The sequence below is a fragment of the Ostrea edulis genome, chromosome 2 (assembly GCF_947568905.1).
Source record: "Ostrea edulis chromosome 2, xbOstEdul1.1, whole genome shotgun sequence".
In the NCBI taxonomy this organism is placed as follows: Eukaryota; Metazoa; Mollusca; class Bivalvia; order Ostreida; family Ostreidae; genus Ostrea; species Ostrea edulis.
In genome coordinates, this window is record NC_079165.1 from 75,273,295 (window position 1) to 75,298,108 (window position 24,814).

The 24,814-nt window shown below is 34.8% G+C and overlaps 1 protein-coding gene across 3 annotated transcripts; it reads right to left on the reverse strand.

The window, feature by feature from the left end:
• Positions 1-820: 820 nt before the first annotated feature.
• Positions 821-24,814, reverse strand: LOC125678149 (glycine receptor subunit alpha-2-like). 3 transcript variants are annotated; one of them, XM_048916344.2, is made up of 10 exons: positions 24,398-24,809; positions 9,608-9,660; positions 8,750-8,828; positions 8,519-8,589; positions 6,734-6,801; positions 6,430-6,653; positions 5,094-5,176; positions 4,207-4,341; positions 3,678-4,051; positions 821-3,485 (listed from the first exon to the last, which is right to left on the reverse strand). In XM_048916344.2, exons 3-10 carry the CDS (start codon positions 8,812-8,814, stop codon positions 3,324-3,326), a joined length of 1,182 nt encoding a protein of 393 aa, XP_048772301.1. In that variant the 5' UTR covers positions 8,815-8,828; positions 9,608-9,660; positions 24,398-24,809; the 3' UTR covers positions 821-3,323. The 3 variants fall into 3 exon arrangements, with proteins under 3 accessions (XP_048772301.1, XP_048772302.1, XP_056009587.1); XM_048916345.2 differs by lacking the exon at positions 24,398-24,809 and adding an exon at positions 16,315-16,584; XM_056153612.1 differs by having other exon boundaries at positions 3,310-3,485; positions 3,674-4,051; positions 24,398-24,814.

The following is a 24,814-nucleotide window of genomic DNA, read 5'->3' on the forward strand; positions in this document are numbered from 1 at the left end:
TGGACAATGTTGTTTACTGTTGGAATGCAAATGGAGTTTATCGTTTTGTTTCATGGATTATGCAAAAGGGAGTTTTACTACTACTTAGAGTATTTTCGACAAGTGTACACGTACATATGCGGTCCTTTACAGATATTACGAGTAGGCCCAGGTAAATAGTCGTCCGCATTCGATGCGTTTTCATGGCGAGCATACATTTTTATAAGTACAGTAGTATTTATGTCTTTGCCTTTTACTTGAAGTAATTGTGAATGGTATAGATACTGCAAATGTACGCACGTTCACGTAAAGTAAAGGCATTCTATATATATTTATCCAAATATATATATTTAGAATGATTTACTACTGTACGATATGTTTATTATAATTTTGAGCACTGCGTGGTGTTCCAAAACGTGATTTCATTTCTTTTTGATGTCCTATAAATTAGTATCGGAGATGTACGTGTTACCTGTCGAAGCTACCCGCACAGGTAAATCGAAGACACTGATGTGAAGTAAAGCGTAGCAAAGCTCGTCCCCTTATATACCATGCGAACCCTGATACATATAACAATAGAAATTAAAACTAATATGGCGGATCGGCAGAGAAATATGGCGGACATATAGAATTATACTAATTTATTAATTCATGTCAGCTTTAAGTAAGATACAAGACTCCGATGGTCTATTGTGTCAGATACAGGACTGATCACTCGCCGCTACGCGGCTCGTGCCAGTCCCGTATCTGACATAATAGACCATCTTCGTCTTGTATCCCTTACATATAGATAGAGTACCGAAGATCTGACACCCCCCCCCCCTTTGAGCTTTGTAGAGAATAGATATAGTATTTGCCTATTTTAATGCACTTCCACTATAAAATGCTAAGTGTTATGTATAGATTGGAGGCAAACATTACATGGGTTGGAACCCACTCCCAATGAAAAAGAACCATGTATACATGTATTTACATGTACCTGCCTAGTCCTAACGGTAGCACTGTCAATAACCATAACTAACTGACAGCCATCCACGTACACGTCACTCGAATCAAAATGATCATGAGTAGTCTGGGCTCTTTAAATTATCATCCACATTCAAGTTCATTTATTCGCTCAAACCACATTATATATGGTATAAACATGTACATAAATTTGAGTACGAATAAGGTCAGCGTATATACAAATACACAATATACATGTAGTGAAAAAAATATTTACAAAATATAGGTTTCAGTCTAACTCGTGCATGTAGAGTTTTGAGATAAACATACAATTTTTTTTTAAATGTTTTTAATCTTACTGGTTGACATAATTTCATGAATTTTAATAACACTGGGTCTTGTGTAAATGTAGTAACTACTTTGCAGGCATTCTTCTAAGCACTGCATTCTAATATATAACGGAATTCGTCTGCAATTTTTAATTCGTTACAGAAAACACAAAATTTTCATTATCACACACACAAACACACCTCAAAATACAATCTTGTTTAACATATGTCAATGAATTAAAGAACAATACAAATATTCCCATACATCTATGATATAGAAAATCATTTGAAATGAAAACATAGATGGCGAAATTTGCATCCGCAAGTAAGTGCATGGAAATTATACCATGAAATAAGAAAAAACACACTTTCGTGTTTAGTATTGTTTATTTGACATGTTTATGTCATGACAACTCCTGGTATGGAGGTTTTAAAACTTTTACCGTACTCATACTCAAACTCGTACTATGTGCTCTGAGTATGTACACTGGTGAGTACCGTTCTCAAGCTGAGGTTATAAAACTCTTTGAGTCTAAGATTTGGAAGCAGACGAAGGATAAAGTAGATGTCTGAGGGCAAAATATATATCTATTCAATATTGTATCCTTATCAAACACTCCCAACGGATTTAAGCGGTCTCTCAATATCTTGATTTAAGCGGTCTCTCAATAACTTGATTTAAGCGGTCTCTCAATAACCTGATTTAAGCGGTCTCTAAATAACTTGATTTAAGCGGTCTCTCAATAACCTGATTTAAGCGGTCTCTCAATAACCTGATTTAAGCGGTCTCTCAATAACGGTAGACTTGAACTAGTTCCTGGATATATGTTGGAGCAAATCCATATAGAGCCTTGGAAGTATACAACAGGGTTGTACTGCATTTGAGTAGGAAAACGATTTTATTAGTTTCATTACTTTGACTTTTATGTATGAGCACAGAGTTTGAATATAGAAATGTGCCCAAAAACGTTTTATCCTATCGACGGCTGAAGATTTTGAAGAATGTTCTTCTAAAGGGGATATATATATATATATATATATATATATATATATATATATATATATATATATTCCGACAAGAAGACTTAGTATACGAGAAAGATTTTTTAAAGTTGCTTTTAGGATGTAATCTTTTTTATGTTTCTTCCTTTCCTTTCTTTTGTACCCTTCTATTGAGTTTTGCGTGTGCCTATTAAGCTAAACCTATACATGTACCGATCCGATTTGAAGGGTTTGAAAATCCGGGGAAATGCTTTCATGAAATTCCTATGCTTGTCGCGAAAAAGTACAGGGACAAATTCTACTAGTTTTTATGGCAAAGTCGTTGTGCCGACAAAAATATTCACGTCTTGTCCAAATCCTCTCTACTGACAGCAAATACACCCTAAAACGGCACAAATTGGTTTTTTTTTTTTTTTTGGTTTTTTTTGTTTGTTTTTTGTTGTTGTTTTTTTGGTCAATTAAATCTAATCTGTTTACAACTGTTTTCAAATCTCGCTCGAGGTCGCATATGACGTCACAGATAATGGCGCGTAAAATATCGAAGAAAATAGGCATATCGGAAGATTTGATTTTCATCGCTTTCAACTCGAAAACTACGCAAACTGTTTCATTTAAAACACATGTAAAGTACTTTTAGGCATGAAATGAATTAATTTTGCTGAAAAAATTAATAAGTTTAGAAACATGCGATGTGTCCTTTAATAAGGATCTAAAAATAGACATAATAAAAGCAGACCTTTGTAATTTTAACAACCGATAAGATGTAACTTTTCCATGCAAACTATTCCAAATATGTTATATGATATCCTCCCCTGGGGCCTATTGTTATATGATATCCTCCCCTGGGGCCTATTGCAGGGGTCACAATCTCTGTGATCGGCCATTCCGTATTTTTTATGACTGTAGAAAGATCCTTAGGATATAACTTCGAGACATCTTGTTTTTTCCTTTTCTTTCAGAACTAGGCAAATATTAATGAAACAATGAAATGAAGTATTTTGTGTGAATAGTAACAAAAGAGTGAAGTGCTTTCAATACTTGCATAAAACGTTGGAATGACATATATATTTAAAACTTATTGTCCTTGTTTATGATTAAGTAGAATACCCAAAATGAAAGATTGAACAGAAAGAATGTCAGAGGAAACATAACTCTGGCCACTTTGTCTACATGCCGGGCCCTCTTCTTAAAATCAATATGTTTCTGCGATCTTAGTGGAGTAGTATTTCCCTGTAAAAGTACAAATATTCAAATGTTAAAAAAATAACCGATCGAATTATTTCTATTTATAAAAGTCTTCGGTTAAAGAGGATATCTTTCAACAAATAATGCGTTTCATTTGTTGACAAATAACCAAAATATATTTGACCACCAGTGCAAGAAATATACATGTATTGGGTACTTTGAGATTATTTTACCTACATCTTTCTTCAAAGCCATTTCGGTCTCTGACGGGTTGTGAATTGGTCTGGACTTTCTCCGGGAAAGAACATTAACATATGCAAACTCCAACAGAGACATGAAGACGAACGTAAGACAAACAGCCATCCAAACATCGATGGCTTTGATGTAGGACACCTGTGGTAAGGCAGTTCGTACACCGGAACTTTGCGTTGTCATGGTGAGAACTGTGAGGACACCTAGTGATACACGTGCAGGGATAGCGTCTATATCAACCCAGAAAGACACCCACGACAACACTACGATGAGTATGCTTGGAATGAAGATTTGTGCGATGTAGTAGCCAGTGTTACGTTCAAACTTTAGTTCCACAAGAAGGCAGGCAAATTCTCCAACTACAGAGTAACAAAAGCAAGTATTGTCTGCAGGTTTGAAAAAAAATATCACATAATCTACCGCCGAAGACTTATCCATTTCTATCACGTAGTTAATATGCTATGCTACATTTATAATACCTTATTTAACAAAACAAAACATAAGGAAAACAAACCATCATAATATTCTGTCTGGCATGCCGTCGTTTTTAATGTGTCCGGCATTTTGAACTGAGGAAGAGACACAGTCGGAACCTTTACAGGAGTGCTATCGGCCCATAAGAAGTCTATGTTTTCCTTTGAGTAACTGTCTAATTAGAAAAGAAAAAATTGGTGTCGATCTCATAATATTAATACATAGTTTCATAATATATGTATATAGTGAATTCACGGAAGCTGTATCTGTTATTGACATACATGATAAAGCTCAATATATCTGCTTTTAAATTACTATCGAGAAAATGCTGTATCTTATTGAGAACATCTTGTATTAAACAGCTGTCTGTATGACGGTAGTATATTTTTAAAAGGATACCCATATGCATATGATTTCAATATGTAGATGTCCTGGGGGGGTTTCACGGCCTCTTTAGTCTAGTGTGTTAACGGTAATGTGTAGACTCTATCAGAGCAATGGACCATTTTCCAAGAGACTACACTAAAACGTAAGACAAACTCTTATTCATTCTGAATTATATCACCCTGTGACAAGTTGACAACCACTTCCAATCTATTGTCAATCGAGCATCGTATTGTTTACGCGGGATCTTCCAGAAATCCTGCAACCCCCTGCTAAATGCATTGATAGGCTGACGACGGGTGAGTGATTTGTCTCAGTGAAATGCCCGTCTTCTCAATCAAATCCCATTAAATTACATGTATGTGAATCGTTATGATCTCAAGAGAATTAAACAAAGTGGAGCAAACATTTTCATTTGCATGTAGTTTAAATACCTCTTTCGTCGTATATACTAGCATGTCAAAGTTTCACGGAAAGAATGATGGGACTCCTCATATGTCTCTAAATTTAGTGAAAGCTTTGTAACAGATAAAATATACTCACAGCTTTCAATTGTTACTGGACACACCTGCTTGTCCAACGGATAATTTTGTAAAACCATCGCACAGGAAAGGGTCATCTCTATTCTGAGGAAAATTTATCGCATATATTTAATTTTTAATATTGATAGACATTTAGATTGAATTTATATATATATATATATATATATCTCCAACGATTACTAAGTACACATGATCCACATTTAATTAAGGTAATTCCACCCTTCTAAAATTATAGGTTCAATCTTATATTTGATTGTTGATTCTTCAATTGATATACCTTAGTAACAAAAAATGATTAAATAAGTACACTGCGGTATCAATAAGTTCTTATCAATTAGCACACATATACAATGTACCTGTCTCAACGTCAGAAAATGCAATTTTTCTTCAACAGCATTTAATTTATCAAAATTTCACAAACATTGGTTGAAACGATATAATAGTATTCATAAAAATTTCATGAAACTGTTTCTTTAAAAAATATCCAAAATGTTTGCGAAAATTTAAGGAAATCTATCGCATAATGGACATGATAAATAATTTAATGAAAACAGAGTTTTTGCCCTTGGATTCAATATTTTGAAACATAATTGATCATTCATAGATAAGTTAGACTTTTGAAATATTCCATGCTTAACACGATTTTTCACAATAACTATTGAAAAAGATTCCAACAAAATCTATGTTCCTTTCATGCTTGAATCTTGTTGAATCATTAACTTTGCGAAATCTTATGGCGTCACAGGAGGATGGAACTACGTTGATTTATATATTTTTTCTACTAATTACCTATACCGTGGAAATTTGCTGTAATTTTACTTTATAAAATCCGGTAACGAATTTCATAAATTTCATGTCATAAGCACATACATGTATGCAAGATTCTATTTATCACACAACTATCATTAAACGCACATTTTCATTTACTCTCTATTTCACAACCCAAATGTCACAGATATGTTAACTTTATTTCAGTTCGATTGTGATGTCGACACTACGTCGTCACGGTTTCAAGAAACTTGAAATCATTTTCACTTCCTTAAACACACAAAATCCTTTTGGAATAACCTTGGCGACAAAACAAGCTCTTTTACACTCAATGTTAACAATTTCAAAGGATGGCATGTTGTTTTGTTTATGTGGCGCATGAATGAATATTGATTGACCTACATGTACCTAATTTGCATAATTATGAGCCTGTGGTACGAGTTCATATCGTTTTTTCGAACTCGTGTTATGAACTTGGGAAAAGTACTGTGATGTGATAAATATATATATTAAACTTAAACATGCTAAAATTCTCAAGACTACTGCATTGGTTTTGCAATTTTGTTTACCTCATACTGTAAAACACGGTTCCATTTTTGAAAATATGAAGAAGGCGATTGGGAACGGTGATTTCGTGAATCGTAGCACTCTTTTCCTTTGGAAAGAAAGAATCAGGCACCCAAATTTTCTCGATCATCTTTTGATCCAGCTCCAAAGAAGATACTTTTGTATGGTTAAATACCAAACGCTTGTCCACCCATCGTTGTCTGAATATGACATCTACGGAAAATTCCTGTGTGAAAAAGGTCAATTTACTGTGATCTATTTCAGAGAGTAATCTGGTGTTAATCTTAAAACAAGTGAAAAACTTACCATGTTAATTTCATCGAGGCTATGAATGTTCTTGATTACGAGCTGAATAGAAACATTTGTAGGAAAATCTGCGAAAGAAAATATTCTTTTCAATGGCATCAGTGAGTTCGAAATGTCTCTATAGAAATGAAAAAAATCTTGTAATCGCACCACATATCATACATGTAGATAAACTCAACGATCAAATACATGTACGGAGAAGACTTATAGCGGCAGTGCGTGCCTGGTGTCCGATTCTATTAGAAATTACCATAACCATTCAAAACCTTTGATAAAATATACTGTTTAAATCTAAATACATATATGATAATGATACATGTAAAGTGTTTTTACAGGATCTGGGGTGTAATGAGCTTTAAAATATTGTAATACCTGCTTTGACATGTCATACATTATTTCACGTATTTTAACCAGAATTATTTGATTTCAAAACAGTGTTTACAAACAACCGTCATTCGGCCATGCATGAATACAGTGAGTCACGTGTTCAGTTCAGCCTCTTTAATTTGACAATAATTAATCACGCAGATAAAATCATTCTTACCGGGACCTCGGTGTCGGTGTCAGCGTCACATTTTAAAGGAGAAATTCTAACCTCTGATATAACTTATGAACCAAGGGGGATCTTTCTCAAATAGATTCCTCATGACCAGGTCTTTCATTTGGTACTAAGACGTTTGACCTAGTGACCGTGACTTACTTTTCAAAACCACTAACCTTGGCTAAATCTTTTGTAACAAGGGGATGGGGGTAAGTAGCAAGTCACTCTTCCCGGCGAGCTTCGTTGTCTTCTAACAACTCTTGTTATGTTTTGGTATGAATACCGGAATACACGTATGTACATCGTAGACAATGTACAGTGTATATAAACAACGCTAGCACCATAACTCAAAGGTGTGCGTCTTTGGATATCACCGTAGGAATAAAAAGCATGTGTCTATATCAAGCTATATAAGTTATACACTTTATACAAATTATGCTATTAAACTCAATCGAATTAAGAACTAATCAAGCTAATTTCCTATCTAATTATGTATTCTCTGTGTCGGAAGTTCGAAATATTTACGACCACGTGACGTTGCACACGGAATTTTGAAAGTAAACAACTACAAGGCAACGTGAAAGCATGTACACCTGCAGGCTGTTGACGGGACACATTTAGCGATACAGACAGTCAGACGGACAACAGAGTAGAGAACACCACTTTGAGCAATGGATGGGGAGTTGAATTTTATGTTTATTTTACGAAATTGTCAGATCGTATTATTTTTCATAGTTTAACATACTGACAAAAATTTGGTCTGGTTTTTAACATCTAACATATTATGGTTGAATACGGCACATATACCTTTATATTTGGGTATAGTTAAAATCATGACCGAGAGTCTCCGGGTAATGGACAGTTAGTTAGTGGTGTTGAATATCTTACTCTTATCTTCAGTACATACATGTAATCGATGATAAACAGTGGGGTATTTAACAATCGAACTACTTGAGGTGGACCATGCATGTTATTTGCTACATAAACACAAAAGCTAACGTCATTGAATTGTTCAACTATCTAATATCAATGCCTATTCGTTTATGTTATAAAACTATCAATATTTCATGAATTATAGATCGTTGCAAGGACACCCTTTTCCAACAAATATATTTACTTCCTATATCAAATTATCTATATTCAAAATTGGTCGGAGGAAATATTATAAATTAACTTGTCAGTTTTTACATTATTATTCAGTTTATCTTATGAAACGTGAACGTGAAAAAAAAAAATTGTCTTACCATCTTCATAGTTTGGTGAAATCATTGGATCGTAGGTTGATGAATTCAGTATCTTGTCTAAAATCTGATGTCTACAAATACAATAGCATTTTATTTCAATGTTTGCTGTATGTCATAATATGTAATATAAATACAAATGATTGTAAAATCTTGAATTATTTGTAAGCTTTACTTTATCATTCAAGTATATTGCGATTCTAAACAAAGGAATAAATGTACATAAAGTATTACCGAGACAGTTCCGATCCGGAGCAGGAATTGAACTGCATATATAAAATCGCCACCATGAGAATCATTTTCTAGAAAGCCTCTGAAATACAAATACATTTTGAATTAATCCCAGTGGACAATTCTCATGATTCCTGGTGGAGAGCTGTCATGTTGTAAATCGATGGATCATAGATTTAACGTGAGCCTCGTAATGAACAGAAACATTGAAGTGAGCACAAGTCCTGTGCATTTGTTGTCCTATGCATAATATTTTGATAATAGTGCTATTATTTGGCCCCGATGTTCTATATCAATTACAACTTAATCATATTCGTCAATGCGTTGTCCGATATACTATATTTATATACTAATAAAAGTATCAAGAAGCTAACTTTACTTAGAATAAGTACAATGTAGGTCAGTCGTCTTACGGAAAGTGTCTACGTCTTTCAAATCGTCTCCCTTGTGATTATAGATATGGATTCAGAATATTACAACTCTGAAGAGAAGTTCAATGTTCTTGTTATTGAAATTAATTACCCATCCACCCACCCCCCAACAACCGAAATTGTAAGAAAATTTACAATCTGAGTTTTAGAAGGAGAAGGAATGGGGTCGACGTAGACGAGCTTAACCTTTTCTCTATCAACACATCATAAGGATTGTTAGAGACGACAGGATAAATACTTTTGCAAAGACTTTAAAGTATGTATAATCTTGTTAATGATATGCATTCCATCTTGATCAAAATTAGTGCGAGATACTACATGTAGGAAGCGTTCTCATCATTATATCACAATTGACAATGACTTATTCTAATTGATGAAGATTTTTTATTAAGAGTCAAAGATCAGATAAATAGAGTTTTTCTTCACTTACATGTATATACTGATGTCCTCACTTTAGTCCACAATGTGCAATTAATTCGCATACTGAAAAAATACAAACACATATTAAATTATGAAGAAATAGTCTTAATTTATTAATAACAAAACCTTTTTTTAAAAACGGCATATTTTGCCTCCATACAACATGCCTTATGCATATCCATGACGCAAGAATTGATACATTAGTCATATCACTTTTATTTTATTTTCATTTTATTTTGTTTTCCATGAGTTTTCATTATACATGCAAGGTGAAGATAACGAACAGTGATCAATCTCATAACTCCTATAAGCAATACAAAATAGATAGTTGGGCAAACACGGACCCCTGGACACACCAGAGGTGGGATCAGGTGCCTAGGAGGAGTAAGCATCCCCTGTTGACCGGTCACACCCGCCGTGATCCCTATATCCTGATCAGGTAAACGGAGTTATCCGCAGTCAAAATCAGTGTGTCAAGAACGGCTTAACAATCGGTATGAAGCATGTCAGACAGCGTTTGACCCAATGCGAGGTTGTATTGACGAACTAGATCGTTATAACGACCATAGAATTTGCGAAATGCTGACTTCAATCGAGATTGTTGAAACCCCTGTACCATCAACTTGTTTGTCAGTAGCTTACCTCGATTTTAAAACTGACTATACGCAGAACAAGCTCTTGCATATCGAATCAGTTGAGATATATAAACATCATATGCAGATGATAATGGAATATTTCTACATAAACATGGGAAGTTGACGATGGAGAAACTGAAATCATCCCGTTTGTCATACAGTTGAGTTGTCAGTTTGCCGTTAATGTCTACTTTCAATAAAATATCTAAGTATGAAGCAGAAGTGAACGACTCTGTGGTGTCCTTTATTTCGAGCTCACATGGATATATCAAATCGACATATGAATGAAAGTTATTATTGTTAATAGGCAAAACGTCATCGATATATCTAAATGTCGAATTGAAGGCCACAGCGAGAGATTTTTTCTTCTCGCGTAGAAGTTTTTGAATAAATTCTGCTTCATATGAATATAGAAACAGGTCAGCTAATAAAGGAGTACAATTCGTGCCCATGGGAATTCCAACAGACTGTTGGAAGACCTGATCACCAAAGACCACGAAAATATTGTCAATGAGGAACTCTAGCATATTTTTTTATTTCAACTTCAGAGTACTTGTGCGTGGAATCAGAGTTTGGTGTTTAACAAAGTAAGTTTTTGAAGAAGCAACTGTCTATGATGTCAAAAAGTCTAGTCTTTAATTTATCGTGAGGAATGGTCGTGTATAGTGTTAAAAAGTCATAGGTTTTAATGTTATTGATTTGGGAAAAATTCTGCGATTTCAAGTTTACTATAAGTTCTTTAGAATTTTTTAGAATCCACATTTGATTAACACCACTTCTGGCATATGTAGTCGCACAGTAAGTTTGAAGTTTCTCCTTCACAGCTGTTAATATTTTCGTGAGGAGCAAAGATAGGGGCTTGGTAGAGCACTTACTGGATCCAGCAATGTATCTTTGTCTGTAAGGGTATTTATGTAGTTTAGGAATCCAGTATAGGTACCGTACCTATACTCATATTCATTCGACCCATTGACTGGGATATTAAATGTGTCTAAAACTGAAGCATGGTTTTAAAGAATTTAATATTTTGAAAGGGCTGTTGGAGAATAAGTATGATTACCAAAAGTTGAATTAATGCCAGGTTCATTTAAAATACAGTTGTAATAATGAGCCTTAGTTAATTTTAAATTAAGGTTAAATTAAGGTCTTTGAAGGGAACAAAATGTGCTTAATATTTTCATCTTTATTTAAGATTTTCCTGTCATTTCTATATCATGCCTAACAAAAGGCCTAAAACGCACGGAGCACCAGACATCGAGGACATTCTGTAAAATACACATGTCACAGTTTTCAGAATCCATTTCAAATAGTAAACATTTATAACGATATCTTTTCATTAGTGTTAAACTTGTTGAGTACTAAACTAACACAACCATTTTATCAGATTATGCACATGTATATATTTATGCTAAAACGGTGCTATTAATCCAAGGCAACATTGCAGCTCTGTTTGTTTTCCAAGTAAATCAAAGCAGAAAATCCTGTTAAGGTATAAAAGCTTGTCATAGCTTTATTTAGATACGAAAAAATGCAAGTCCTTCAAATAGATACAGAAATAGATACAGAAATAAATTGGCTTGGAAACATACCTGACTAGAAATGCAAAATTATTTAATCATACAGTATAAGTATTACCGTACACAACAGCGTTCTACCAGCCCCAATATTATTACAAAAACCAAGTGCGATAAAACACATTATGAATATTTACTGGAAACAAAAGTGGTACATTAAAAGGCTATGAACCCCAAAGGTTGAAAAAGCATGGCATTTGTGTCGCATAAGTTTCCCCGCGTTTGTGCAGGCGCAGAAATAAACAAAAATCATTACTATCTAGTGCATTCTATACCCCATCAATAAGAATTTTAAAATATATGTGATATCGGGTGTCAGCGCAATATGAGTTCGTTTAAAAGCTATTATATATGAATTTTGGTGTTTACAATATAAAAAGTCTCTATCGATCAATACGTCCATCGGGATGACCTGGTGCCCAAACAAATAATTAAATATGGAATGTATTGCATTTGCAGCAGCTTGCAAATGCACAGTTTATCGATATATTGATCAATGCTGCTTTAATAGACGAACAAAGGACAAATCAGGTATAATTCAAGGCAAGACTTCGATATATTCCCTGTTTGGTCATCAATGTATACCAACTTTAAAGTAACTCCATATTCGCATTATTATGTGATAAAAGTTTAAGATGTGTATTTATTTCCATTTATTAAAGTTAAAACTAAGAAATTATCTAATAAAATATATATGTCATCAAACTTTTTTAAGATGCGAGACATACATATACAAAATCATATATCAACGTTAGAAAATTGTAATTTTCCTTCAACAGCATTATCATTTCACAAAAACTGGTTAAAACGATATAATAGTATTACTTGTGACATTGTTGGGTTGAATGAAACACATTTAGTTAATGCAGATGATATAGACTTATCCGAGCATGGGTTTAAATGGATCGGGTTTAATCGCACTCACACTCACATTAAAGCACCGAAAGGTTCAGGGGGCGTTGCAGTCTTGGTTAAAGACTGGCTGTTCAACCCGTATTGAAAAGCTCTACCTTAATTGTGTTGCTCCTATTTTAGATTATTACAGTGGAGTTTGGGAAACTAAGAATTATCACTGTGCAGAGATGGTGCAGTCCCGCGCCCTGTGGTTTTTTTTTTTAGGACTACACCGATTCACGCCATTGCTTGCAATCCAAGGAGAATGTGGTTGGATGTCGTATTACCATCGACATCAGATTAACATTTTACGATTCTGGAATCGTCTAGTCACATTTGAAAACAATCGTCTGACGAAGAAAGTTTTTCTTTGGGACCGGTATCAAAATAACCAAACAAACAGGACTTCAAAAATTAAGTTATGATTTGATTCACTGAATATGACTCATATCTACACGAACCTGTCAACATGCAGTCTGGAATTAGCCGAAAGACTTCTTTGTCAGAAATTTGAAACACGATGGCTTGAGCAATAAAGAAGATGTTATTCAAGTGTTTTACACAAAAACCCTAGATAACAAGTTTGGCCCCTCCCTGGGGTCAGAACCTCTACCCCGGGGATCATGAAATTTACAATTTTGGTAGAGACCTTCCTACTTTACATCACTATACATTTAGTTTTTCTTACACGTGTGCGGTTCTTGAGAAGAAGATTTTTGAAAATCGGTCAATTTTGGGCAGTTTTTGCCCCGCCCCTAGGACCCCGTCTCTATACTATAGAGATCCGACAGCGTGATCAGCGCGCTATTTAAAGTGCTCGATTACAGGTACGTATACACATACCTATAACCTAAGTATACACATACCTGTAACCTAAGTATACACATACCTGTAACCTAAGTATACACATACCTGTAACCTAAGTATACACATACCTATAACCTAAGTATACACATACCTATAACCTAAGTATACACATACCTATAACCTAAGTATACACATACCTATAACCTAAGTATACACATACCTATAACCTAAGTATACATATACCTATAACCTAAGTATACACATACCTATAACCTAAGTATACACATACCTGTAACCTAAGACTACACATACCTATAACCTAAGACGTTAGATTAGGTAGTTATTGCTCCTTCGCTCGGCATTTAGAAGTGAGATTATGAGTTTCGGATATGACCTTAAAAGCGGAGGTTCCCTGTCGCAGCAGGCGTTGGTACGATAAAAAAAACTTATTGCTACGGACTTCAGCGTTAAGCATAGGTCTAAATTTGTGGTACTTCACCTACAGCGCTGGTGACGTCTCAATATGAGTGAAAAATTCTCGACGGGATGTCAATCAATCAAGATACATGTACCTAGGCAAGTTATAATGCTTGCTATTGGTTACGGAATTTTCGCCATGTTGTCACGTTACATCGTCATTGAAAAAGGAAATGAGATACAGTTATTAGATATTTATGATACGCTATATGCATTTGAAATGTCAAAAACTACCCTACGATATTATCATATGTCGTGGGCATCGCGAATTGATTTCGTTGCTATTTGATTTTGTAGAAAGCTGCTTTAGTACTTCTTAGAAATTATGTTAAGCAATTGTATTTCATTGATCAATCGAGTTCTTTCTTTCACGAAAGCATCCAAGGAAAAACTGACAAACAACAAATATCATATTAGTTTTCATTGTGAAATATTTATATCAAATCGATGGGTATGATTTATTTTTGTACTGCATTAATGCATTTAAAATGAAGTATTATTCTTGTGGGAACATGGTGTAAACGTTCAATTATCGGTTTTAACGTAGCATTGTTATCTGAAGAAATGTATTGGTCTGTACATTGAAATTCTCTCCAATTACAGAGTGAACTATTTTGCATCGAATGCTTCTATTTAATGATTAATACTCTCTCATACAGATAGGACAAAATAGATAAATCAATCTTCATCAAACATTTTCTATGTTAACAGACTATCAAATTTTAATTGTATTTCATTAAAATCCCCCTTCCTTAATTACGTTTGCTCCATATATCTACCAGTATTATAAGAATTGAAGTTTGTTAACGGTGTCAATAGAATATAAAAATATACATATTGTTCATGGCCATTCAACAGAGTTTTCAAATTTGTGTGTGAAAATGTAGCGCACAGATTTCGATTGAAAATACACCATGACAATGTTGGTAGATAATAACACCTGCATATGGTGTTTATATATCTCAACTGATTCGATACGCAAGAGCTTGTTTTGCGTATGGTCAGTTTTTAAATCAAGGCAGGCTACTGATAAACAAGTTGACGGTGCATGGGTTTCAACAGTCTCGTTTAAAGTCAGCATTTCGCAAATTCTATGGTCGTTATGACGATCTAGTTATCTAGTTTGCCAATACAACCTATGATTGGGTCAAATGCTGTCTGACGTGTTTCATGCTGATTGTTAGGCCGTTCTTGGCACACTGATATTGACTACGGATAACTCCGTTTACCTTATGAAGATATAGGGCTCACAGCGGGTGTGATGCAATGACCATTTTCTTATCTATAACTGTCAATAACATTTTTCATCAATTTCATTCAACTACAATAATGCAAGCCAACTTGTATGACATAATTCACAGGTATAACCTCTTACACTGGGGAAAAAAGGGAAAACTTGAAACAGGGAAAACTATTCTAAAAAAGTCAAAACTTAGCTATTCACCGATTGACAGAGAGAGGGCTAATTAAAATTACTGGTTGATAGGCGTATTAGAGTCTTAAAATTTTCGGACGACTAAGTTTTTCATTCGGACAAGTGAAAGTTTGAGTGTACTTGCCCAAATTACAAGTGAGATAAAAACTTAATGTCTATCCCTGAGAATATGCTAGTCCGATTAAGGAGGAATGCTACACAAGAGAAATTTTATATGGATGAAAAGTGGATGATATATACAACAATATTTTGAAATTCAAAACTTTCAAATTTACTTCATTTAGTCAAAATATGCAGTTTTAGTAGAAAGCAATCTGCTTATGCAAGGTGAAGATAACGAACAGTGATCAATCTCATAACCCCTACAAGCAATACAAAATAGATAGTTGGGCAAACACGGACCCCTGGACACACCAGAGGTGGGATTAGGTGCCTAGGAGGAGTAAGCATCCCCTGTTGACCGGTCACACCCACCGTGAGCCCTATATCCTGATCAGGTAAACGGAGTTATCCGCAGTCAAAATCAGTGTGCCAAGAACGGCTTAACAATCGGTATGAAACACGTCAGACAGCATTTGACCCAATGCGAGGTTGTATTGACGAACTAGATCGTTATAACGACCATGACTGCTGACTTCAATCGAGACTGTTGAAATCCCTGTACCATCAACTTGTTTGTCAGTAGCTTAGGAGTTATGAGATTGATCATTGTTCGTTATCGTCGCCTTTCACTTGGGAAACGTTAATCAATTTCCAACATGTGGTGCCTTTAATCACCGGAATTAACTTGCATCTGATGCAATTTTGCAGTTTTGACGAATCTTCTCTATAACTTAAATCGCGATCATAAGATATTGTTTTCAATGTCGCTTATGACATATATTAATTAACTTACCTTTAGCTGCATTGTTTTAAAACACGTAATCCACCATCACCTGTTGACGAGCAGCTAATGAGTTATTGTTTTTGTATCATTGTATGTCACAATAACATCATCGATATTGTGCTCTGTACGCGACAGGCTGCTAATTAAGGACCATTCAGGATTATTTTTTTCAAGTTGAACGTCTTCGTAAATTAAAATTCTTCCCGGAAACCTGGATTACGCTTTGATAGTATAAACCAGCTATTTTAATTCTTTATTACTATTTAACACTATCCATTTTGCAAGATAAATGACTGGCTTGTAACACGGGTCAAACAGCCTGTTTATATATCAACTTGAGGTTTTGCATTCTGTACTTTAGAAACACCCTATGCTCATTGTTATTAATGTGGACTGTCAAAAATAATTGCTGTATCATAAAAGGCATCGAGATGGTATTAGATAAAATAGCTGAAGGGAATGAAAGTTTTGTATACAGCTGTTCAATATTCAGCATCGGCATCTGTTTTATGGGAGTTTTGTTCGGCATTTATAATATTATACCCTATTGTATGTCATATTTTAAAACCAATAGAGACTTTACTGCAAATATTGGTGTTAGATCGTCATTCTGTGTCGATATAGGAAAATGTCACAATAATGTTAAATTGTCACCACGTGTGGATTCTGTCTCAAGTGATTCATAATTGATTATTTTCATTGAAAAACATTCATGATATATGTTATGTGTTGAGTTTCAAAACGTTTTCTCTCGAGAAGAAAAGTTAATAGATATAAGTATTGATATCAAATCAAATTAGACAAAAAGATTAGTAAAATTAATGAAAGAATGTTGAATTATTTATTTTCGTGCAGGCCACTTTGTGTTTTCTAGGATAACGTTTGAAATAGTTACATATACATGTATATACTGATTCTAATTTTGAGGACATGTTGAAACTACGAAATGTGAACGATTACATAAATATGATTGTATATTCTTTTTGATATTTTAGGGCAGATATCCTTAGAAGGACCTTTTCATTTCTAGGAATAAAGAAAAACGGTAGGATTTATCTAAACATTACATACATGTAGTATTACATCATAACCAATTACGTAATACGCATTTTCAAAATAACACATGCTGCAAAGGTGAAGGTTATCAACCAGGAGACACGTGTTGAGTGTCATCCCGTTTGTTGGACATTTAAACTGCCAGTCCAACTTCTTCCCATGAGAATTAAATTTTTCAGGATTAGTCACTATTCAGCTAAGCATGCTATGTCCCGCGAGCTTCTGTCATCCAAGCGGTAAAGAGGCACCGGGTTCTACGAAGCTTGGCAACAGGGCCATTCTCCAGTTACGTAGCCATGATGACTGAAATTATTGAGGCGAAGTCTTACCAAGTTCCTAAGTTTGAAGACGCACTCCTGAAGTCAAAGAAATCGTCGATATTAATTGAAACCACTTACAACGAATTTTGGGCGTCGGGTCTGAATAACGATGCGCCAATGCATACTTCCCGGAGTGCCTGGCCTGGCAACAACGAGCTTGGAGATATTCTCTCAGATGTACAGTGTACCTACTAGCCCTCGCCGCCCCGATCAAATTCAAGAATGGGAAATGATAAATCAGCTGTCCAGGTCGGGATACCTCAAATAATCCAGGACATGAGGACCCAAATGGAACAAGTCAAAGAAGACCCCTGCGCATTCTCAAAGGAGTGGCCCCTACTCTCTTTAGAGAAGTCGAGAGGCATAGCCTTCATCGACTTCTCTTCGCAAGCATTCATGGTTTGATTCTGGAAAACGTGTAAATGCTGGAGTCGGTGACGGTTTATGCTTCGACCGACGTTTCGACTCAGATGGGCCTGGATTTACGCAATAGACAAGTTGTTTTCAAACATTTAATAGCAATGCACAAAACTGTCACAAGGAAATCAAAAATTGCTTGCTTTTAATCCATTTTCAACATGCCCCTGTCCCGGGTTTAAATCACAACTCTGATTACGTCAGCCTGCTTTTCTCGTAACTGGTCCCCTATTGTGACAGCTCCCATTACCAGTTAACGTAAACCCGGGACAGCGGAGATGTTGAAAATGGATTAAAAGCAAGTAAGTGTTGATTTCCTTGTGACAGTTTTGTGCATTACTGTTAAATGTTGTCTATTGCGTAAATCCAAGCACATCTGAGTCGAAACGTCGGTCGAAGCATAAACCGTCACCGACTTCGGCATTTACACATTTTTCAGAATCAAAATATGAGTGCTTGCGAAGAGAAGTCGATGAAGGCTATGCCTCTCGACTTCTCTAAAGAGAATAGAGTGGCCCCGAGAGCTGCATTGAGGACTGTTAGACAAGTTCGTCTTTTAGACCATGGGCTAGTAAAGGTAATGGGGGACCCTTCTAGGGATTTTTGCATACAAATATTTTTTGAAAGTACATAGTCCCTAGATTATAAATCAGGTTGTTTGACATTTCTACGTGGGGGCGTTTACGAGTTTGGGGGCAAAAAACATGAAGTTTGTAAATGTAAAAATGATAACCTAAAACTGGAAAAACCCTTCAGATCTGATATAGATGTCATTGACATTTGCAAACAAGTATTTTGTGAACGAATGTAACCCTTTGTTTATATATGAAGTTGTCTGACATAAATATGCGAGGGCATTTACGAGTTTTGGGGCTAAAACATGATATATTTTTTTCCTTAAAAAATCGCCGAAAAATAGAAAACTCCTTCAGATCATATATAAATAATATGGACCTTTGAAAACAATTATTTTTTGAAAGTATGTAACACTTTAGTTGTGAATAAGATTGTTTGACGTTAATACAAGGGGACCTTTTCAAATTTTGGGGCAAACCTATGAAATTTATAATTAAAGTATTGTTTGAAAATGGAAAAACTTCGAGAATCTTACTAACACAATATGGACATTTGCAAAAATGTATTTTGCATTAAAAAACTTAACCCCTTGTTTATATATCAAGTTGTTTGACATTAAGGCGAGGTATATGAATTACTGAGTTATTTGTAAGAGATATTCTTGCATGCAATATTAATCCGGAATTTGTAATCACATTGCAAATAGTAGTTTGAAACTCTTGAGTCTGTGAGTAACTTCTACAACCGGCCGCAATTACAAACCTAAGTCGTTAAAACAAGTAGTGACAGTTCCATCGCCAAACCCTCGGCAGCATCAGGTGTGAATGTTCATTTGCAAAACGGAAATAACCCTTACGACCAATGTGCTCCCTATGATTGACTTGTATTTGGATGCGTTCAGTTTATCATAACTTTAAGTTCTTAATTAGAATTTTTGTTTTGGGTAAATGAATACAGTAAATATGAAATGTATCTCCCGTAACTGAAGGGGGTTAAATGACTATGATAAGCATTTAGTGCTTTATTAGTGGCTTAGAGATATTAAATGTGGTATAATTTTTGCCGAAAAAAACTCTCAATCTATATTTCACAGAGAATCAATATATTATTTAAAATGGTATGGCTAATATATTCATGCTTTCTCCACATCAACGCACATCAAATGTGCTTTTATATTAATGAAAGGTGAAGGTAACGAACAGTGATCAATTTCATAACTCCTGTAAAGAATACAAAATGGAGAGTTGAGCAAACACGACCCCCTGGATATACCACAGGTGGGATCAGGTGCCTGTGAGTAATAAGCATCACCTGTCGACCGGTAACACCCGCCGTGAGCCCTATATCTTGATCAGGTAAACGGAATAATCTGTAGTCAAATTCGGTGTGCAAAGAATTACCTAACAATTGGAATAAAACACGTCAGACAGCATTTGACACAATAACAGCTTGTATTGGCAAAGTATATCAATATAACGACCATAAAATTTGCAAAATGCTGATTTTAAATGAGACTGTCGAAACCCCTGTAACATCAACTTATTTGTCAGTAGCCTGCGGCGATTTAAAAACTGATCATACGCAGAACAAGCTCTTGCATATCGAATCAGTTGATCCCTCTCTGCCCAAAGGCCGTACGCACCCTTCACTGGCAATGGTAACATCCCATGATTTTACCATTTTTCATGGGAGAAAACTTCTCGAGCGGAACGTTTAACAACATGCAACCAGCCATACATGTAAATATGGAAGACTGTATAATACCGATTGTGTGGAACAGAATTGCACTCTATAGAAAGTTTTCTTTCATTTAAGTAGCTTGATGAAATTCTTACAAATAATTTTTATTTGTTTTTGAGCTTTCAAACTTCATTAAAGAATACAAGTATTCAGAAAAATCGCACATTGCAGTCTTGTCGTATTCATGTGCTTTAACAATCTGTAAGAAGTCAGGTTTCTTATGAGCTTAGGTGTAATTTGTTTGAATACATTTTGATGTTATGTATCTGGTTCCAAGGATATATAAACTGATGTCACAATTTCAAATGAATGTAAAACATAAGATACATGTATTTATATTGATAAGTCTGCTGAGATTTTAATGTAACATGATCCATAATGTCAACAGTATATTAGTTTAAAGGATTTTCACAAGCAAACGGTCTACAAAATCTATTTTTGATAATTAGTCTTAGTAATATGGGCATGGAAGGTAGAGACATTATATAATTTAGATTCTCAATTCATATACATGTATCAATTTAGATATTAATGGGGGAAAAACTATATATACTTCTACTTTTTCTAATTAGGATAATTATATGAAATGAAACAATGCCACACCTGCAATTTAGATATTGATGGGAAAAAGCTATATACAGGTATACACTTCTGGTAGCATGATGAAATGAAACGAAACATCTAAGCTAGATGTATACACTTCATATTCATTTCTGCTTTGCATGAACAAATGGGGGTTGGTATGTAAACTCGAGCTCCATAATCAAACGAAGTGCAGTAAAGTTTTCTTTAATTTTTTTAGAGAATGTAACTCGATTAGTACATGGCAGTATTCTTCTTCGATTGATTTTATATTGTTTAACCCGAGAATATTTCACTCATATGGAGACACCATTGCCAGTGAAGGGCTGCAAAATTTAGGCCTATGCTCGGCGCTAATGGTCTTTGAGCAAGGAGGGATCTTTCTCGTGCAACACCTGCTGTGACACAGGACCTCGGTTTTTGCGGTCTCATCCGAAGGACCGCACCATTTAGTCGCCTCTTACGACAAGCAAGGGGTACTGAGGACCTATTCTAACCCAGATCCCTACGGTTTTCTTCTTCGAGACCTTCTCTCTAAATAATAATGAGTAAACAATAACCGAACATATTATGATACTAAACAGATGAGTCCAGTGGGGATCTGGGTTAGAATAGGTTTTCAGTACCCTCATTTGTCGTAAGAGGTGACTAAATGGCGCGGTTCTTCGGATGAGACTGCAAACACTGAGGCCCCGTGTCACATCAGGTGTGGCACGATAAAGATCCCCCCCCTGCTCAAAGGCCGTAAGCCTAAATTTCCCAGACCTTCACCGGCAATGGTGACGTCTCCATGAGTGACTTGAGTGCTTAAGTCTGAGATGTTACTCAAATTTTGACTGCTCAAATAGAAGAAAACTCAAACTTAAGTTCAAGATTTTTTTGGATAAAACTAAGCCCGGTTTTATAGTATGCCATATTGGGTGAGAACACAGGAACAGCAGATATTCATAAATACATAATTTACCAGCAGATCAGATTCGCTGTCATTTTTATGGAAGAAGTCACGTGACCAGCGATTGATACAAAGTGTCATTTTCGTTTCGGTCTTTTCGACTATTTTTGACCATTTCTAGTGTTTGGATTATTACAAAAACTTGTTTATACATGTACCTTAATAATATAGTGGAGTTGTGATTGACCCGGATATTTTGGTATTTATCTTTTTGGATTATACGAGTTTTTGAAGCTTGAAATGAGAATACTCATTTGCAGTGACAACAGTTCATTGCCGTGTATATATATTTAATTGTGTACCGAAAATATATACATGTACATGCATGTTAAAGCTTCTTTAAAAATGTACTCTCATGTATACAAAAGGCTACATATAGATTTCAATGATATATTTTTAAAAAATTGTAATATATTGTGATGCAATTATATATATATATATATATATCGAATGTTTTCGTGTTATCAAGACATGCACCCGAATGTCTTGAACATGGTAAGGACAAATTGAAATATGAATAAACTATTTTTTAAAAAAAAAAGAATATATATTTAATGATAAAATAATGCGTTTTTCCAAAAGATCCAAATGAACTTGTACGTACATGTATATGCATACCTTTCACGAATCTTACATTATTTACAGACGGCTCTTCCTGTAAATAGTCGCGTTCGTTTTTGATAAACATATCTCTTTTGATATATAGTTTTCCCCATGAAGAATAAGAATGACGTGACACGAAGCAACCTCAGTTGCGGATTTAGACTCCCATTTTCGCCACAGATTTACAAAACGATATAGGCTTATATAGATGAAAACTCCCATATTTGGTACCCATTCTGAACCCTCACTGTGTATATCTTGTAGAACAGTAATAAAATACCTTTTTCTAAAAGTTAAAATTAAACTTAAATTCTATAAATTCGACACTTACCTCACAACACTAACATATCTATCAAATTATATTATATAATTCTATTATAATGATATATTATATATATTTATGTATGCTGTTTAATTGTGTTCTTGCTGAATATGATATTGATAAAACGCGCATACAAATACACTCAGTGACATAATTTCTTGATCATATATATGATGTGACGGACTATCGATTTGCGACATCCATTAGAATGATTTCTCACATTACTTATTATTTATTTACTTTATCATTTATTATTTTTTCCCAAGAGAATTTATGCTTTTTATCTTTTATTTTTGTGACGCTGTTTTAGAAATCGGGTATTTTTATGTGCATTTAATTTTGGGAGACTGATATTTAGTATAATGTAAAGTGCTTTAGAGTAGGATTTAGATAAGGCGCTATATAATAAATGCATTTTATTATTTTTATATTATTCTCATTATTTTAATTTGGTCGATCTCCTGCACAATCCAAAATTTGTATGCAAATAGGCGATCTCCTGCACAATCATTTTATCTATATCAAATTTCTTGAAAAACAAGTCCTAACACCCTTCACAAGACATGATAGCAAAGGGCGGTGTTAAGCACATTTTATTTGCAATTTTATATGGAATAAGATTGAGACTGGCTTTTTTGTTTTCATTCAAAAGTTCAACTTCATTAGTAAAAATTCATGAACGACTCATATGTCAGAACAAATTCAAGCGTTAAATGAGCCGTTGGAAAGCGTGTATTGCTTACTATAAAATCAAAGAATATTAAATTGCCCAGAGCATTACGTTCTTCATTTTCGATTTATAAGGCCCAATTTAATTTACCAACGACGCAAATTAATCTATTGGGTGGGGGGTCTGCTGCGGTTTTTCTTTCACAACTTTTGGTTGTGCAGTAGATCGGTTGGTGCTCGTGGAATAGCAAATAATTTTGGCCAAGAAGGTTTATTTTGATAATTCATTTTCTTTTAGACAGATTAGGAAAACAAAACAAAAACCATTCACAATAAAAGAGAAAAGGGTTTACAGACTATAAAACATGTTGGTAAGTATAATGATCGGAACTCAAGACCATAGGCCGACGTCTAAAAGACCACTGCAGTAATTTCTCTAAAACAAATAAGATTTCTGTGCCTTGCAAATTTTCTTAATTTTATTTCATCATTGGTCCACTTTCCTTAGTTCATTTTACTCCTTAGTATCTACAGGTGTACACGTACTCAAACTGAGGCAAGTTTGTTAACGGTGTCAATAGAATATACAATGCATGAACGTATATGTTGTTCACGATCGTCAAAAGCCTTCATTAAGATTTCCCTTTCAAAAGTGTTGCGCACGTACTTTGCTCACGACAATGCTGGCAGATGATAACATTATTAGATTTCGGAAGCGTTACCGGAAATCAATTTCAAGCATACGGTGCTTCAAATCACGGGAAATAACTTTCATATGATGTGCAATTTTTCAATTGTATCCAAGCTTCTGAAATTAAAAACGTGATCATGACATAGTAATTAACTTAGCTTTACCTTCAGTCATTAACACGTAATCCACCATCACCTGTTGACGAGCAGCTAATGAGTTATTGTTTTTGTATCATTGTATGTCACAATAACATCATCGATATTGTGCTCTGTACGCGGCACGCTGCTGATTAAGTACCATTCAGGATTATTTTTATCAAGTTGAACTTCGTAAATTAAAATTCTTCCCGGAAACCTGGACTACACTTTGGAGGTCTAAACCTTTAATTTTTGTAATTCTCTTCAACACCACCCATTTCACAAGATGAATGACTAGCCTGCACATACAGATCAAACAGCCAGATCATATATATAAACTTGAAGTTTTGCACTCGGCACGTATGATAGTTATTTCAAAACATCACATGCTCATATTAACGTTGGCTGTCAAAAACAACTGCTGTATCAGAAAAGGCATCGAGA

Coding starts and splice junctions, on each gene's coding strand:
- LOC125678149 (XM_048916344.2), bottom strand. CDS start 8,814: ATGATTCTCATGGTGGCGATTTTATATATGCAGTTCAATTCCTGCTCC. Junction 6,802..8,518: donor TTCACCAAACTATGAAGATG/GTAAGACAATTT, acceptor TTTCTTTCGCAG/ATTTTCCTACAAATGTTTCT. Junction 4,052..4,206: donor CCAGACAGAATATTATGATG/GTTTGTTTTCCT, acceptor GTTACTCTGTAG/TTGGAGAATTTGCCTGCCTT.